The following is a 16575-nucleotide window of genomic DNA, read 5'->3' on the forward strand; positions in this document are numbered from 1 at the left end:
TTCGACCTTCCAGGTCTCGAATGTGCTCCTGCAGCAACAGTATCAAGAAAAAGAATTTAAAAAATATTTTGAATTAATTTCTCGAATGGCGTCGTTTGATTCATGTAGCTGATCCCACTTAGTGGGACAAGGTTTTGTTGTTGTTGTTGTAATTTCTTGCCTTCTTGTTACTTAACGAAATAATGAATTGCTTTTAAGAAATCATGAAGCATGACCAACTGGTGCCGTCCCATTTCCTGAAGCAAATACGACAAATTATAACCCCAGAAGAGGTTGGCAAGGATTTGGTAACAAGAAAAATTATGAAATAAAGAAAAACTATTTTCACAAGAAAGGATCTCACCAGAAGTAGGATAAAGAAAGAAATAAAGAACAAAATAAATCAACAGAAGACAAATATTTCTGTTGTAGTGGAAAGTGTTACTAGTCACGTACCTGTTGTACCTCAAGGTACTTAGTTAATCTTTATCAAATATCTTTGAAAAATAATGACAAAGGAAATGAGTCAAAATTTGTTTCAAAGGATTTTGCTAAAAATTATACCATTTATTATGAAGTATCTTATTTCTTTGAGGATCTTGAAGGAAATATTAGTCATTTAATTAATGATAAAAAGATTTAATATTTGAGTCTGTTAATATTAATATTAATAAATAATGTAAAAAAAATTGTTAAATTTTATCCCTTATGAATTTAAATTTCAAGTATGATGTATATACTTATTTTATATTATAATCTTATTATTATTATTTGTCTTTGAAAAAAATAGTAAGGATATATAATGAAGATATTTGCCTTGCAGATAGTGCAAATTTATATATCATTCTCAAAAGTAATTTATATTTTACTCATCTTGTACTAAAAAAAGAATGTGTTAACACAATTATTAGCTCACGCAATGTGATAGAAGGTTCCAAAAGAACTATAATTTTGATTCCTGGAGGAACATAATTTATAATAAATATTGTCTACTAAGTCTCTAAGGAACTTGTTGAGTTTCAAAGATATTCGTCGAAATGGATATCATATTGAAATAATGAATAAGGAAAATCACGAGTACTTATATATCACAACTTATGATTCAAATAAAAAAGTTATATTAGAAAAGTTACCATCACTTTTTTTGGGCTATATTATACTAAAATCAGTGCAATTAAATCACATGTCATTATAAACCAGAAGTTTACTAGTACAAATGAATTCATAATTTGGTATGATTGACTAGGGCATCCTGGAATAATCATGATGCAAAGAATTATTTTAAAATCTCATGAACATTCACTAAAAAGTCAAAGAGTTTTTCAATCTAGTTAATTCTATTGTGCTACATGTTCTCAAAGAAAGTTAATTGTAAGGCCATCACTAGTAAAAATTAAGTTTGAGTCCCCTGAATTTTTATAAAGAATTTAAGGAGATATATCTAGACTAATTCATCTACCATGTGGAGCATTTAGACACTTTATGGTCCTAATCGACCATCCTCAAGATGGTCTCATGTGTGTTTATTGTCTTCTAGCAACCTAATATTTGCGAGATTACCTGCTCAAATTATTCGATTAAAAACACACTTTCAGAAAAGCCAATCAACGCAATTTGTCTTGATAATGCTGGTGAATTCACTTCCCAAGATTTTTATGCTTATTGTATGGCTAACGGAATAAGTGTTGAACATCCAATAGCTCACGTTCACACGCAAAATAGATTAGCGCCTCCAATTAATTGCTAGACCCTTATTTATGAGAACAAATCTCCTTATTTTTGTTCGAGACATGCGATTTTACATGCTGCAACACTTATTCATTTGAATTTAACAAGTTACCATTAATTCTCTCCTTTACAATTAGCTTTTGGCTAATAGCCAAATATTTTTCATTTGAAAACATTTGGATGTACGATATATGTTCCAATTGTCCCACCTTCTCGCACTAAAAATGAAACTCCAAAACAAATTGGAGATTTATGTGGGATATGCTTCTTCCTCTATAGTGAGGTATCTTGAGATACGAACAAGAGATTTGTTTAAAACTCGATTTGCATATTGTTATTTTAATGAATCAATGTTTTTAATATTGGAAGGAGAGAATAAGCCACTTAAAAAAGAACTTAATTAGAATGCATCATCATTAATGCATATAGACCCACGATCAGGACAATATAAATTAGAAGTTCAAAAGATTACACATTTGTAAAGAATAACAAATGAATTACCTGATACATTTTCTGATATAAAGAGGATAACTAAATCTTACATATCAACTAAAAATGCACAAATTCGAATTGATGTTCTAGTTGGACAAATAACTACTGAAACAAGTACACGCCAAAAGCGTGGTAGACCAATTGGTTCCAAAAATAAAAATCATCGAAAAAGAAGATAGGCATTTGATATTACCAAGACAAATAGTACTCCTGTTGAAAAGGATAAAGACATAGAAAAGACACTAATAAGTGTATAAAATTCTGATATAATTTTTACATCAGAAAATGTTTAGGCACCTGAAAATTGTGAAAATGATAAGATCTCAATAAATTATACTTTTATAGGAGAAAATGGAATCGAAATAAAACAATTGTCAATGAAGTATTTGCATATAATGTGACACTACATATCACGCATGAAAGTAAGGATCTTGAACTAAGAATAGTCGAAAAATGTCGACAAATGAATGATTGGCCAAAATGGGAAAACGCTATGAAGGCTGAGTTAGACTTACTTGCAAAACGTGAAGTCTTTGGACCTGTAGTCCGTACATCAAAAGATGTAAAACCTGTTTGATACAGATGAGTATTTGTGAGAAAACAAAATGATAAAAATAAAGTTCTACGCTACAAATCTCGACTTGTGACACAAGATTTTTCACAAGGCCCGTTATAGATTATGAAAAAATATATTTTCCTGTAGTAGATGTAATAACATTGCGTTATTTAGTCAATTTATCCGCATATCATAAACTACATATGCATCTAATAGATGTAGTGACAACTTATTTATACAGATCACTAGATCGTGATATCTATATGAAATTTTCTGAAAGACTAAAGATATCTAAACCATCTAATGAATATTCACAGAGATTACACTTAGTCAAATTACAAATATCTTTATATGGTCTAAAGCAATATGGACGAATGTGACGTAATCGTCTTATTGAGTATCTGGTCAAAAATGGATTCAAGAATGATGATATCTATCGATGTGTTTTCAAAAAAAATTCTGCATCTAGATTCATTATAATTGTTGTATATGTTGATGATTTAAATATCATTGAAACTTTTGAAGAGATTTCAACAATTATAAAAGTTATAAAAGAATAATTTGAGATGAAAGATTTTGAAAAAACTAAATTTTGTTTTGATCTGCAGATTGAACATAAAAAAATGAGATCTTTATTCATCAAACAAAATAAGTCACATCCATTAAGTACCTCAATGATCGTAAGATTTTTGGATGTAAAAAAGGATCAATTCCATCCTAAAGAAGGAAATGAAGATATCTTTAGTCTTGAAGTATCATATCTCAATGTCATTTGAGCACTAATATATCTTGCTAATAATACACAACCTGATATATCACTTATTGTGAATTTACTAGTAAAGTATAGTTCCTCTCCAACAAGAAGACACTGAAATGAAATCAAACAAATCTTTTGATATCTTCATGGAATTGTTGATATGAGATCGTTTTATTCATATGAATCCAAGTCATAATTTGTTGGTTATGCAGATGCAGGATACTTGTCTGATCCACACAAAGAAAGATCTGAAACAAGATAGCTATTTACATATGGTGATACAACTATATCATGGAGATCCACAAAACAGACGATAGCAGCAATATCCTCTAATCATGCTGAAATTCTACCGATACATGAAATAAGTCGCAAGTGTTTTTGGAGTTTAATCCAATATATTCTGTTATCATGTGGATTGATTGATCATAAAATAGCACCAATTATTCTGTTTGAAGATAATACAGATGAATTGCTTAACTTAAGGGTGGATACATCAAAGGTAATAGAACAAAGCATATTTCTCCCAAATTCTTCTTCACTCGTGACCTTCAAAATCAAGGAACAATTAATGTCCAACAGATCAGTTCAAGCAATAATTTAGCATATTTATTTACAAAATCACTTCCAAAAATCCTCGTTTGAAATATTTGTACATCAGATTGGGATGTGACGATTTCGAGATATTAAATAATATCGATAAGAGGAGGAGGCTGTACTCTTTTTTCCTTAGTTAGGTTTTTATCTCTATTGGATTTTTCTTAACAAGGTTTTTAATGAGGCAATCCCCATCACAACGGATACTGCACTCTTTTTCTTTCATTAAAGTTTTTTTCTATTGAGTTTTTCTTTAGTAAAATTTTAATGAGGCATAATTCTAATGGACATCTAAGGAGGAGTATTGCGATATGGATGATCATGAATTCTTTTACAATATGGACAACTCATTTTTTCAATGTTGGGAGATTCATGTTATCAAAAAACAGTCCTGCTAGGGAGACAATGATATTTCTATACAATATGAGCTTTTTATCTATCCCAATTTAATTTGAAAATTACAAGAAACCTCATTTACCCTAATTACAACCCCTAATTGAAATTACCCCCAATTCACCCCTTATGGACCGTGTGTTACCCTACCACCAAAACACCTCCCTGTCGCTACTCACCAACACCCACCCCGCCGCGAAGCCGCCTATATCGCAACCTGCAGCAGCTCCGGCAACATCTGCGTTGGCGACCCCTGTTTGAAAGCAAACCCCGTTGCTGGCAGCATCGGGATCGCACAGTCGTTCCTCACCTCCGACCCGAGTAGCAGTGCCCAATCTCCGCGGTTGTTCGCCGTCACTGGAAGCATCACCGTCGCACGGTTCGCGGCTGAAGATCTGATCCTTGTTTCACCGACTGACGTGAACCAGAACGTCGTCGACCATCCACGGTGAGTGCATTAGTTTCTTCTTTTCATGATTCCTCATTGCAGTTGCTTCTTGTTCTAGAGAGAGTTTATGTTGCTTAGTTTTTTTATTCTACATGGTGAAAATGAAATACATGGAATTTTATTATTTTGGAGCATGAGAAATTAGATGTTGCTTGAGATTGTTGCAATTGATTTAACAGTTTTGTCGCCTGACGTGAACCATTCACCGGGACCAACACGAACATCAGAACCAGAACGTCGTCGAGCATCCACGTTAAGTGGGTTAGTTTCTTCTTTTCATGATACATCATTCCACTTGCTTATTGTTATCTGTAGAGATTATATGTTGCTTATTTGCTTGATTTTACATGGTGAAAATGCAATAGATGGAATTTTAGTATGTTGGAGCATGAGAAATTAGATGTTACTTGAGATCGTTGCAATTGATTTAACTTTAGCGCGGGAAGGGTGGAAAAAGTTTGTTAATCTAGTTTAAATAGCATTTTTTTTGTTTTCCCGCCCCGTGTAAACCTTTGGATGCGATGTAAGTAAAATAGCTGACCATTGGCTTCTTATTTTTGACCGTTATTGGATGGTTACTTTAGTCGGGTATTGGATGGTTGGTCTTCATAATAGATCTTTTTGCCGTTTTAATTAGATGGTTACTTTAGTAAGTAATCAGATGGTTGGATTTCATATTCGTTTGTATGCTTTCTTGATTATAGTTTTTCTTAGCTTTTAATTAAAGATGCTTACTATATGGGCAACTGGAGGATTGAATCGATTGATGTTTGTTGGTTTTTTTTCTTATGTGGATTGTTTTTGTTAAGTAAACAAATGCATGTATAATGCGAAAACTGGGTTCTGATCTAAGATACTAAGTACCGATTTTAACTGAAATTGGTGGCTAATTTAATATCTATTCGCGTCGGTGTTTCTGGCTGTAAACATTGATTTATGGGGCTGCCATGTTGTTGCATCGTGTGAGAATATTTTAACTTGATGATTGTTGTGTTTGTAATTGATTGACCCGGTCTCTTGGACCAATTAAACTACTGCTGAGGGAATCCTTTCTGTTTATGGGTATTATACACTTATTGGATGGTTACTTTAGTAGGGTATTGGATGGTTGGTCTTCATGATAGATCTTTTTGCCGCTTTAATTGGATGGTTACTTTAGTAAGTAATCGGATGGTTGGTTTTCATAGTCGATTGTATGCTTGCTTGATTATAGTTTTTCTTTTTAATTAAAGATGCTTACTATATGGGCAATTGAAGGATTGAATCGGTTGATGTTTGTTGGTTTTTTTTCTTATGTGGTTTGTTTTTGTTAAGTAACAAATGCATGTATGATGCAAAAACTGGGTTCTGATCTGAGATACTAAAACTTGATTTTAACTGAAATTGGTGCCTAATTTAATATCTATTCGCATCGTTGTTTCTGGCTGTAAACATTGATTTATGGATCTGGCATGTTGTTGCATAGTGTGAGAATATTTTAACTTGATGATTGTTGTGTTTGTAATTGATTGACCCAGTCACTTGTACCAATTAAATTACTGCTGAGGGAATCCTTTCTGTTTATGGGTATTATACACTTATTGGATCGTTATTTTAGTAGGGTATTGGATGGTTTGTCTTCATGATAGATATTTTTTCCGCTTTAATTGGATGGTTACTTTAGTAAGTAATCGGATGGTTAGTTTTCATAGTTGATTGTATGCTTTCTTGAATATAGTTTTCTCCTAATTAAATGTGCTTACTATAGGGACATTTGGAGGATTGATTTTGATGATCGTGAATGCCAGTTTGATATTATTAGGTTGAAGGCTTCATTGAATTGTTTGATGTTTGATTGGTAATTTTTTTTTGTTGATTTTGTTAGGTCAACACACCCTTGTATGATGGACAACCCTGGTTCTGATATGAGATAGAAATTACCGATTTTTACTGAAATTAGTGGCTAATTTAATATCTATTCGGATCACTATTGCTGGCTATAAATATTGATTTATGGGCTGCCATGTTGTTGTAAGGAATATGGATTGGGTACCAAATAGTAGCTGGATTGTTTAAATGTTACTTTGTCATGTTATCTATTTTGTTTCTTGGTTATTAAATTGAAAACATATTGCAATGGATTGCAGGTGTCAGCGGCGTGACAACCATCCAAACTTCTGCAGTTGATACGAAGAATCAGATGGGTAAAAAGGTATGAAAATGTTTACGGCATCGCCCAAACATATATGGTGTTAGTTGTGATGTGTTCTCCTTTTTATTTTTGCTCAACAGAAACTAGTCGAGACGCGATGCTCACCATGTTATGTTAGCAACTTGTTTTCCCATTTTGAAGAACAGAACGAGAATGCAAAATTGGCTAAGATTGAAGCTATTGGCTTTGGTTTCCTGAGGCAGATACCTTAATGGTCAAATCAACCATGTGGTTCACGACTATACAAAATCAAACTAGAGTCCAAACCTCGTGACTAAGATCCATCTCTTCACTTTCGATCTCAAAAACATCCAACAGTTGCATGACCTATAATCGCAAAATAAATGCACAAATCCAAATCAGGAAACCTAGTTGGAGAAACTTTTAGTAAATGTCATGTACATAGATCCTTACTAAACACCACAGAAAAGCGAGACAAATATAATTTTTTTCCTCGAGCGTGTTTCTTTTTTTTTTATTCTTGTTCAGCAATGAAATGTATTATCTAACTCCTATTTAAGATTCCACGAGGTACAGTACATGTACACATGCTCATGAAGTCACGCCACCTATTGCTTAATTCAATAAATTATAAACAAGTTTTCTTTTATTCTTTGATCATAATTCAATTTAAACTAGTTGCTTTAATTTTAGAAGTATGGATTATTTTGACTTTTCAAAGAATTCAATGTATACGAGAGGATGTTTACTGTCCCAAACATGAGAATACAGGATAAAACTAGAATCGAAACCTCGTAACCAAGATTCATCTCTTCACTTCCAACCTCAGTAACATCCAACAGTGACATGCCTATAATCACAAAATAAACACGCAAATCGAATCATGAAAACTAATTAGATAAACTATTAGTAAATGAGATGTATATAAATTCTCGCTAAACACCACAGAGAAAGAGACATAAATATAAATCAACCACATCATCCTACCCATTTTAATCTGTAAAAAAAAGCATCAATATCACCTATTGATAGTAATTGAATTACTTATTTTATTTTACCTATTATATAAGCATTTTAACTACTACTATTCTCTGTGCTACATGATACTATATACCACAAATATCAACATGCAACACATACAACTACCATGCACTTATTTCATTCCTCAGTTTTAGAGTCCAAGGTCACTAGAGTTGCCTTTTTAATTCATACACTGTCTATCATGTATACTCATACATATATGCGTAATCTAAAGATGCAGGAAGCATTCTATTATATTTAATTTATATTTTTAGGAAAACTCTTAATAATAACAATACAGTTAGTTTTATTTTATATTATTTAACAATATACTACACTAATAAGGTTCAAGCGGGTCTATGGACATCATGCACAAAATTATGGGTGGTTATTTATTAAGTAGCAAGTTGTCCAGTATACCAATTATATTGCTTATACATGCTGGTTTAACTTTGGATATTTAAAACATGCATATACTCCATCGCTGATTAACACATGCATATACTCCATACATAATTGTGCACCATGAATTTAAAACCAGCACAAATATGGTTGCATGAAGAATATTCATGTTCCATCCAAGTAAGCATTTAACATAAAATAAAACACTCCACTTGCACTGACGATGAACATCTAAATCTTATGGAAATAACCATCCATTATCAATGAGTCAACGAACCATGTTCACCTTATTAGATTGCTCACCGTCGGTGACGAAATGGTCGGGAGCGTTTTCATGTGGCTTCGATGAATTGTGATCAACAACGGAGGATGGAACATGACACGGCGATTGAACGACATTGCACGCCATTTACAAACTTCCACGCAGTGATGGACGTATCAAAGGAAAGACACTCGTGACTCCTTTATCTTCCACCGTCAATGGCCAGAGGAAGGCACACGTCGGCGGTGACGGAGTCGTTGCAGGTGGACTTGATGCGGTGCCACTAGAACGAGCTACACGATCAGAATGCGCTGTTGGACGTTCACCGGTGCGGACGTCGGTGTTAGACGGAACGACTCCCGGTGATAAACGAGACAAGGAGAAGATGAATTACCACCATCGATGAAAAGGTCTGCATTTTTGGTTAGTTCTCACCGTTCAGAGAGAGATGGTCGTGGTTTTTGTTTTCAAATAACTGAATCCTAATTTTTTTCAAAATTCAAATTAGCAAATCTTTATAATTGATGATTTGACTATAATTTGATTTTAATTTTATTTTAATCTCGTTGTACACATTGTACACTAATGATATTGGTTCCTCATACTTTTTCTATCAAAAAAGATTATATTTAATGATATTTGAAAATAATAACTCTTGCATGTATATAAATAGAGTAGTGTGGTACGAGATATATGACACATAATATCAAATATAAAACACTTTTATTTCTATATAGAGATGTATGCTACAACATATGCTATTAATGAATATATATGAATCATCTCAATTATATTAAAATAATAGTATTAATAAATATTAATACTAGAATTCTTTATTTACATTTTATTATTTTATATTTATTTCTTTTATTTATTTATTTATTTATTTATTTTGCAACAAAATCGGATTATTAAAATAGAAATCTTAAAAAAGTATTTGCAAAACGACGGCGTATAGGGAGTGGTTCTCATAACCTAATGAACAACAACATATATCACCATGCTTTCTCGTTTGATTCCAAAACCCTACTCCCATCTCAGACGCTTCCTCTCTCCCTCCCCAAAACCCTACACGTTCCCGCCGCAAACCAAAATCCCCAATTTGCCCCTCAATCCCTTCTTCACCGCCACTCCCAAACCCTTCTCCACCAACAACAATAACAATGGCAAGGGGAAGGAACCGTATTCTCCACCCGCGTGGAAGGACTTTCGCGACACTGAAGAAAATTTCCCTGCTTTCTTCGACGATGAAGAAATGAACAACATGCCTCCGGGGGAAAATCGAGGAGGAGAAGAAGAATGTTTTCCTTTGGGGAGGAAGGAGGAGAATAAGGTGGTGGAGGAGGAGAAATGGTACTTGCAAGAGAAGGGTGTTGATGATGAAGATGAGAGTTCAATATTCAAAGGGATTGATAATGAGGGAAATAAAGTAAAAGATGGTTCTGGTGGGCACCTTGGGGTGGGTGCATCGGATTTTCAACCTTGGAGCTTGAAGGAGGAGAAGGATGGTGATGAAGTGAAGGAAGATGATGTGTTTGCTTTTCAAGACGAGAATATTGAAGGGATGAAGGGTGAGTTCAGTGCTGTGGAAGGTGAAAAAAGTAAGGAAGATATTGAGAAGCTTGAGAAGGAAGAGAAAGAGCTCACTGCTGTACTCAAAGGTTACTATACTATGATTCAACCTTTTTATTTATTTGAGTATTTATATATTATTCTTTTATTAATTGTGCATATTTCTTGGTTGTTGTTGATTCTGCCATGCTTGGTCTAGAGAATAGTTAGGTGCTGGTATTGTGTGTAATGTAAATGTGAATGTTGGATTATCTTTTGATGATAACTGAAGTTGCTCTTGACCTGATGCCATCTTATAGTTCTGATTTCTTCTAGATTTATTGTTTCTGGCATTTTGAGAATCCGGGGCTCTAACTTTTATTATATATGGTTTTAATTTCCAAGAGATTACTCAGAATGATAGTAAAGCTGCATTTGTTATTTATGTGGGATTTGTTTCTTTTTAACTTTGCACATTGTCATCATGATGGAGTTGTTTTGTTTTCTTGAACCTGATGTGGTACAACAGGCCCAAACCGAGCTTTTGGTGATTTGATTGCTGCTTCTGGAATCACGGATGAAATGCTTGACAGTTTGATTGCGTTGAAAGACTTAGAAGGAGTCGAGGGATTGCCCCCTCTTAGAGTAATAGAAGACATGCGCTACGAGAGGAATACTAGAAAATCCACTAGAGCTGAAATGGAGCGTCTAAAGCAAGAGGAAGCTGCAAAAGCAAGAGTGAGACAAGTTGACGAGAAAGGACGTGCTTATGGAACGGGAAGAAGAAAATGTAGCATAGCACGTGTCTGGGTTCAACCTGGTGATGGTAAATTTATTGTTAATGATAAAGAATTTGATGTTTATTTCCCTATGCTTGAGCATCGTGCTACTCTCCTTCGACCTTTCTCCGAGACAAAGACATTAGGACTTTGGGATGTCAGTTGTACTGTGAAAGGAGGCGGTGTTTCAGGTATGGTCAATGACTTAGTTTTCTTATAAATGCATAATTCCCATGAATGGCATCAGTTTCTATATTTACACTGTAGTAATTTCTCTGTTTCTTTAAGAATGCCGTTAAATAAAAAAAACTTGTGCTTTGCGAAGTTGGCCGCACTTCTATTCAACTTCCAGTGGATGATAATTATAAACCGAGGATAAGAATCTGAGTGGAAGTTGCACGGAAGTGCCTAGTTGGTAACATATAAGGGTTCAATTGTCATTCATTTTATTAAGAAACTGGTTTTCATGACAATAGGTCAAGTTGGAGCAATACGATTGGGAATCAGCAAGGCTTTGCAAAGCTGGGAACCAGATTTGCGTCCTGCACTAAGAAACGGTATAACCTTTCAGCCTTTGTGACCATGTTCATTACTTGTTTGAGCTATTCTCAAGCATTATAGTTTGTGACCATGTTTATATTGGCTCATATCAAACCTCCCAAGTTGAAATTCATTGCTACATGTATTATTCTTTGTTAGCCTTGTGAATCTCCTCATTTTTTGACTTGAATATGTGTTGTGCTACGATGAGATACTAATTGAGTATTTCTTGAATTTTGATCAGCTGGCTTCCTGACAAGGGACGCAAGAGTGGTAGAGAGGAAAAAACCAGGAAAGGCCAAAGCAAGAAAAAGCTTCCAATGGGTCAAGCGTTAATACTTTCAACATCTTTCCCTCTATATGGGTATTTTTTGTGAGGATAATTGGTGTTCTCTCAATAAATTCTTAAAGTTGGTTCAATCTTGTAATGCATCACCTGTGATGTAATCTAGGATTTGATGGCCAATGATGATACTGTAATTGTAGAAAATTTTGTTTACCCGGAATTATCATATCATATTGTTATGATTCATTCACTTTTTGGAGAGAACTCCTGGTTGTTTATTTCTTATCTCTGCAAAGATGTTATCTTTTAACCTAGAAATTGTGGTGGAGCAGCATGTTGGTCTGCAATCTGTTTTTTCAAGCGAAATAACTAAATAAGCATAAGATAGCCTAATAGAATTCTTATACGTTGCGGTGAATATTCTTCTCCTCTGGATTTATAGGCTTGACCGCTTGAACAAGCTATGCAAAAGATAAATGTGTTCAACATGCATGTGTAATTGTTGGAGAGTTTTTAAGTTTCCAAACCTTAAAATAGAAGCTGCTTCCCTTGTAATTTTCTTCCGTACTTTTTTTTATATAGAGAATGATCTCAATGTATGACTCTTACTATTTTCCCCAAATATTTTGTAATGTTTTTTTTAATTATTTAACGCATTTCTTAAATTAAGAGAGGAAAAAAGACCTACATGTTCTTGAATTCATTCAACCTCTGTTGTTTATTAAAAAGTGAATTGTTAATTTCTTTTGTATGTATATTTAATTATATATTATTACTCCAGTAAAAATAACTAATTTTTATATCTATATATAATAATCATTTAAGAATATGATAAAAGATAATCCCAAAAAATAAACATGTCTCAAGCCTGAAAATAATAAAAAAGAAAAAAAAATCAGATTTCGGTTAGAGATTTTTTTTATATATTTATTTCTTATTTTCAGGGCTTCGAATGTGAAATATGAATGTCTAAACTAATCATAAATTTTGGACAGTATCACCACCAATTCACCATTCATAATTCCCAATTCAGCACGCAGAGGGTGAGCTCTGCAATCTTCAAAGAGACTATTGAATCGGAACCAATCCAAAAAGAAAACGAAGACGACGACGAAGAACAAAGTGGTAAGTTAGGTTTTTGTGGTTTTTCTTTTTAATTCTGTTACTCTTCTGGTGCCTTCTCTCCGATCTATGACTTCTGCCATCGAAATTTGCCGAATTCGATTATTGAATCTCCGTCCTTTTCCCCAAAAGTCTTCAACTTTAGATGTTTCGATTCGATCTAGAGTTGATCGATCCGTATCATGCGATTCCCTCAATCTATCTATGTGTATCCAATTTTATATGGTGTGCATTTGGATTCTTGTGAGCAAGTGGAACTGATTTTGGTTATTGTGTTAGGGAGAAGGAAGAAGATAAAGCAATGAAGGTGGTTCCGTTCACGCTGCTTGCTTTGCTTCTTGTTGCTATTGTTCCAAATGGATTGTTGGCAGTTCCTTCTACGGTCCCTGCATTTCTTTGGTCTTCCCATTATGACCTGTAATGCCTAATTCCTTTGCTAATTATTTTGTAACTATAAATTTTTGTTTAACAAAAATATATATTTTTTATATGTCCAGTAAGAAAATAGATCATTAGATTGTGATACTTAGATGACGTATGGTGGTATGTTTAGTTGATGATGTGGATAATGGTAATCATCATTAGATTTAGTTGTGTTGATCTTGAAGCTTATCATTGGGTAGAAGGAAGGTTTTATGCATAGGTTTTCATTAAACTGTTTAGGGATTTCTAGGGGTTAAAGGGGAGTATCAAAACTTGGAAAGGTGAGCCAACTAGATGTAAAAAGGGTTTTTAAGTTGTGCAAAAGAAATCAAGGGAAATAGAGAAAAACCTATGCTAACATTAGGACTTATGTTTAGGAACCTGTTGGCATTATATCCGGGTTTTGGTTGTTGATATGACTAAACAGTAAGATCGATTTTCTGGATTATTTGAGAAAGCTTACTGAAATTTGAAGTTGTAGAACGGTTTAGAAAGATAGATGAAACAAGCAGGTAAGCAGAAAATGTTGAACAAGGTTAAATGCCAACTTAAAAATATACATGTCATATACTTGTTGATTTAGCCGCTACATGTAGGAAAAGGGTTGTAAATTGTTCTTGATTTTACTCTAGGTTTCAACTAATGTTTGCATTGTATGGTACATCAATTCGACAAATAATTTATATGTTCTTGTATCATTACAGGGTTTCAGAAAATGGCATGAAGGATTCTGTAAATTATCAGATCATTTCTCCAAAAGATCTAGCAAAGTCTGTTTTAGCTGAAGCTGGCTGGTCAAATTTTCTGGTATTCTATGATGGTTTCTTGTTATGTATATTCAGCAATACTCATTTTGGAGGCAGGGTCCCCCCCTCCTCCTTTTATTTTTTTCTGTATTTTTTGCAAGTTTTTCTTTGATTTTGCTGTCTCCATCATTGTTGCTTTTGTGGTTGCAATTTCTAAATATAAAACCTTTTTTTGTTTTGAGTAGTGCAATGGAAAGGAATTTCAGGAGCCTTTGGATCTGGCCCTTTTATTCATTGGTAGAGAGGTAATATATTTAACTGTCTATGTCAGCAGTTCGTGTTGCAACTTTCCTGAGATTCCTGTCGGTGATGCAGCATGATTATTTAATAAACTTGTTACATTTTTTCTGTGTAGTTACAATCGTCAGATTTAAGCATGAGCAATCATGAAGACTCAACTCTTTTAGACTTGCTCAAGGTGAGAGACTTGTGACATACAATCTATGAAGTTTCCACACATAGTAAACTCAAATCCATGATTGTAACTAGATAAGCTTTTTGACTCGGACACTGCTTTACTGTCATGAACAGCTGTCTTTCACCAGGTCCAACATTTCCATGGCATTTCCATATGTTTCTTCATCAGAGGATGAGAATTTGGAAAAACAATTGGTTTCAGGATTCGCCGAATCCTGTGGAGATGATTTGGGAATTGGCAAAGTTGTATTCCTTGGATCTTGCTCCATGGATGATACAAATGATGAAGACAGTGCTGCTTTTCACTCTGTTCAGGTAATCAGAAAAATCATGTAACATCATCTGTTGTCGAATGTTGGGTCCTGTGTCAGTGATCTGAAGATATTTATTGCTTAATTGTAACTTTACAGGAATATTTGAACAAGAAGATGGAAGGGAGTCGTACTGGGAAAACAGATTTGCTTGTGTTCTGTAATGGAGGTTCTCAACCTCTTAACATTGATGAGAAGCCAAAATCTGAAGGTATATCCACTAAAAAGTTATGGGTTTGCTAGATATGATTTTACCCTCTGCTAAATGCTTGCTTGGTTTTGCTGTATATATGCAGGTGAAGTTTTATCTGGGCTTGTCAGCTCTGTTGATAAATCTGGGGCCAAATATGCAGTTCTTTATGTGTCAGATCCCTCCAGGTTGGTCCGGTATCCTTCTTACAGGGAACTACAAAGGTTTCTAGAAGAAACCACAAATGCGTCACTGACAGCCAATTCCACAGTTTGCGATGGAGTCTGCCAGATTAAGTCCTCTCTTCTGGAGGGAATTTTAGTGGTAAGTTTCTTTGTCCATTTTACACATTCAACTATATGCTGGATGGGGATGCTTGTATATTTTCTTTCGTCTCATGAGTAAAATATGATTAAATAACCATTATTACTCTGCTCTTTCATTTCACTTTTCCTCTGGTATTTTTTGTTCCTTCCATTTTGGTGATTAAATTCTGTGGTTCTCCGACTGCATTCTCGGCGCATGCATGTGTAAACTGCTGCCTGTTTCTAACTATGCATACAGTTCTAATAGTCTGATGATGTGATCACGTTAATTTGCACAGCCAGTAACACATTTAGGCATTTTCAGCATCCCATCTTGGGATCTTAGCCATTTTTATTTCTTTTTTGCTATTCGCTTCCCTAGAAATCAATATACATTTGGTAAAATTTTGATTATGCTATTACTTTCTGTCCATTATCATGCGGCATCTTTCCTTATAAAACTGTTCTCTTTCAATCTAAGTTGTGAAAATCTGGAATATAACAATACAGCGGCATTCATAACCTTTGCATGCTTAGCTTTTATAGACCTCGCTAAATGTCTGTAGAAAGAATATGGATTAAGTTTTATTTTCTTGCATCAACTGAACTTGAAATGGTGTAGGTCTTTGTCTATGAACCCTTCCATTCATACTATCATGTTTATATTTCAGGGAATCGTTTTGCTAATAATCTTGATCTCTGGCCTTTGCTGTATGATGGGAATTGATACCCCAACAAGATTTGAGACTCCACAAGAGCAATGATTCGTTTGTTGAAGATAATAATTGCTGTGATGTCGGGTCTATTGTATCAAAAGTATTGGTAGAAAATATTATATTATTTGTGACTGTGGATGTGGTGAGCGTTCTTGTAGCTTTTTGTTGTCTTCTACTTCAGGGGAGATTTATCATGTTGAATATTGAATAATTTGTATCAGTATATAGAACGTCAGTAAGAGGATTTAATTTTGGTCGTGCCAGTTATCAAATTAGAAATTTGGAATAAGAATCAATTTCATAAAAAGAGTCTTTGGTAGTGCATTTTTCTTGGCTTCTAGCTAGT

General features: G+C 34.1%; 2 protein-coding genes across 2 annotated transcripts; both read left to right on the top strand.

Annotated features, from left to right (window-relative positions):
* Positions 1-9770: 9770 nt before the first annotated feature.
* Positions 9771-12203, top strand: LOC107477284 (30S ribosomal protein S9, mitochondrial). The gene is made up of 4 exons (XM_016097272.3): positions 9771-10444; positions 10864-11304; positions 11590-11670; positions 11898-12203. Exons 1-4 carry the CDS (start codon positions 9784-9786, stop codon positions 11987-11989), a joined length of 1275 nt encoding a protein of 424 aa, XP_015952758.1. The 5' UTR covers positions 9771-9783; the 3' UTR covers positions 11990-12203.
* A 681-nt stretch (positions 12204-12884) lies between these two features.
* Positions 12885-16492, top strand: LOC107477286 (uncharacterized). Its single transcript, XM_016097273.3, has 9 exons — positions 12885-13064; positions 13341-13478; positions 14189-14291; positions 14476-14535; positions 14646-14708; positions 14822-15022; positions 15118-15229; positions 15315-15532; positions 16185-16492. Exons 2-9 carry the CDS (start codon positions 13363-13365, stop codon positions 16275-16277), a joined length of 966 nt encoding a protein of 321 aa, XP_015952759.1. The 5' UTR covers positions 12885-13064; positions 13341-13362; the 3' UTR covers positions 16278-16492.
* The last annotated feature ends 83 nt before the right edge of the window (positions 16493-16575 follow it).

This window comes from Arachis duranensis, chromosome 3 (genome assembly GCF_000817695.3).
Source record: "Arachis duranensis cultivar V14167 chromosome 3, aradu.V14167.gnm2.J7QH, whole genome shotgun sequence".
In the NCBI taxonomy this organism is placed as follows: Eukaryota; Viridiplantae; Streptophyta; class Magnoliopsida; order Fabales; family Fabaceae; genus Arachis; species Arachis duranensis.

Bases quoted from the DNA above. Each gene is read 5' to 3' on its own strand.
- LOC107477284 (XM_016097272.3), top strand. From the start codon at position 9,784: ATGCTTTCTCGTTTGATTCCAAAACCCTACTCCCATCTCAGACGCTTC. The intron at 11,305-11,589 runs GTATGGTCAATG...TCATGACAATAG, and splicing joins GAAAGGAGGCGGTGTTTCAG to GTCAAGTTGGAGCAATACGA. The intron at 11,671-11,897 runs GTATAACCTTTC...AATTTTGATCAG, and splicing joins GCGTCCTGCACTAAGAAACG to CTGGCTTCCTGACAAGGGAC.
- LOC107477286 (XM_016097273.3), top strand. From the start codon at position 13,363: ATGAAGGTGGTTCCGTTCACGCTGCTTGCTTTGCTTCTTGTTGCTATT. The intron at 14,709-14,821 runs GTGAGAGACTTG...TGTCATGAACAG, and splicing joins CTCTTTTAGACTTGCTCAAG to CTGTCTTTCACCAGGTCCAA. The intron at 15,230-15,314 runs GTATATCCACTA...GTATATATGCAG, and splicing joins TGAGAAGCCAAAATCTGAAG to GTGAAGTTTTATCTGGGCTT.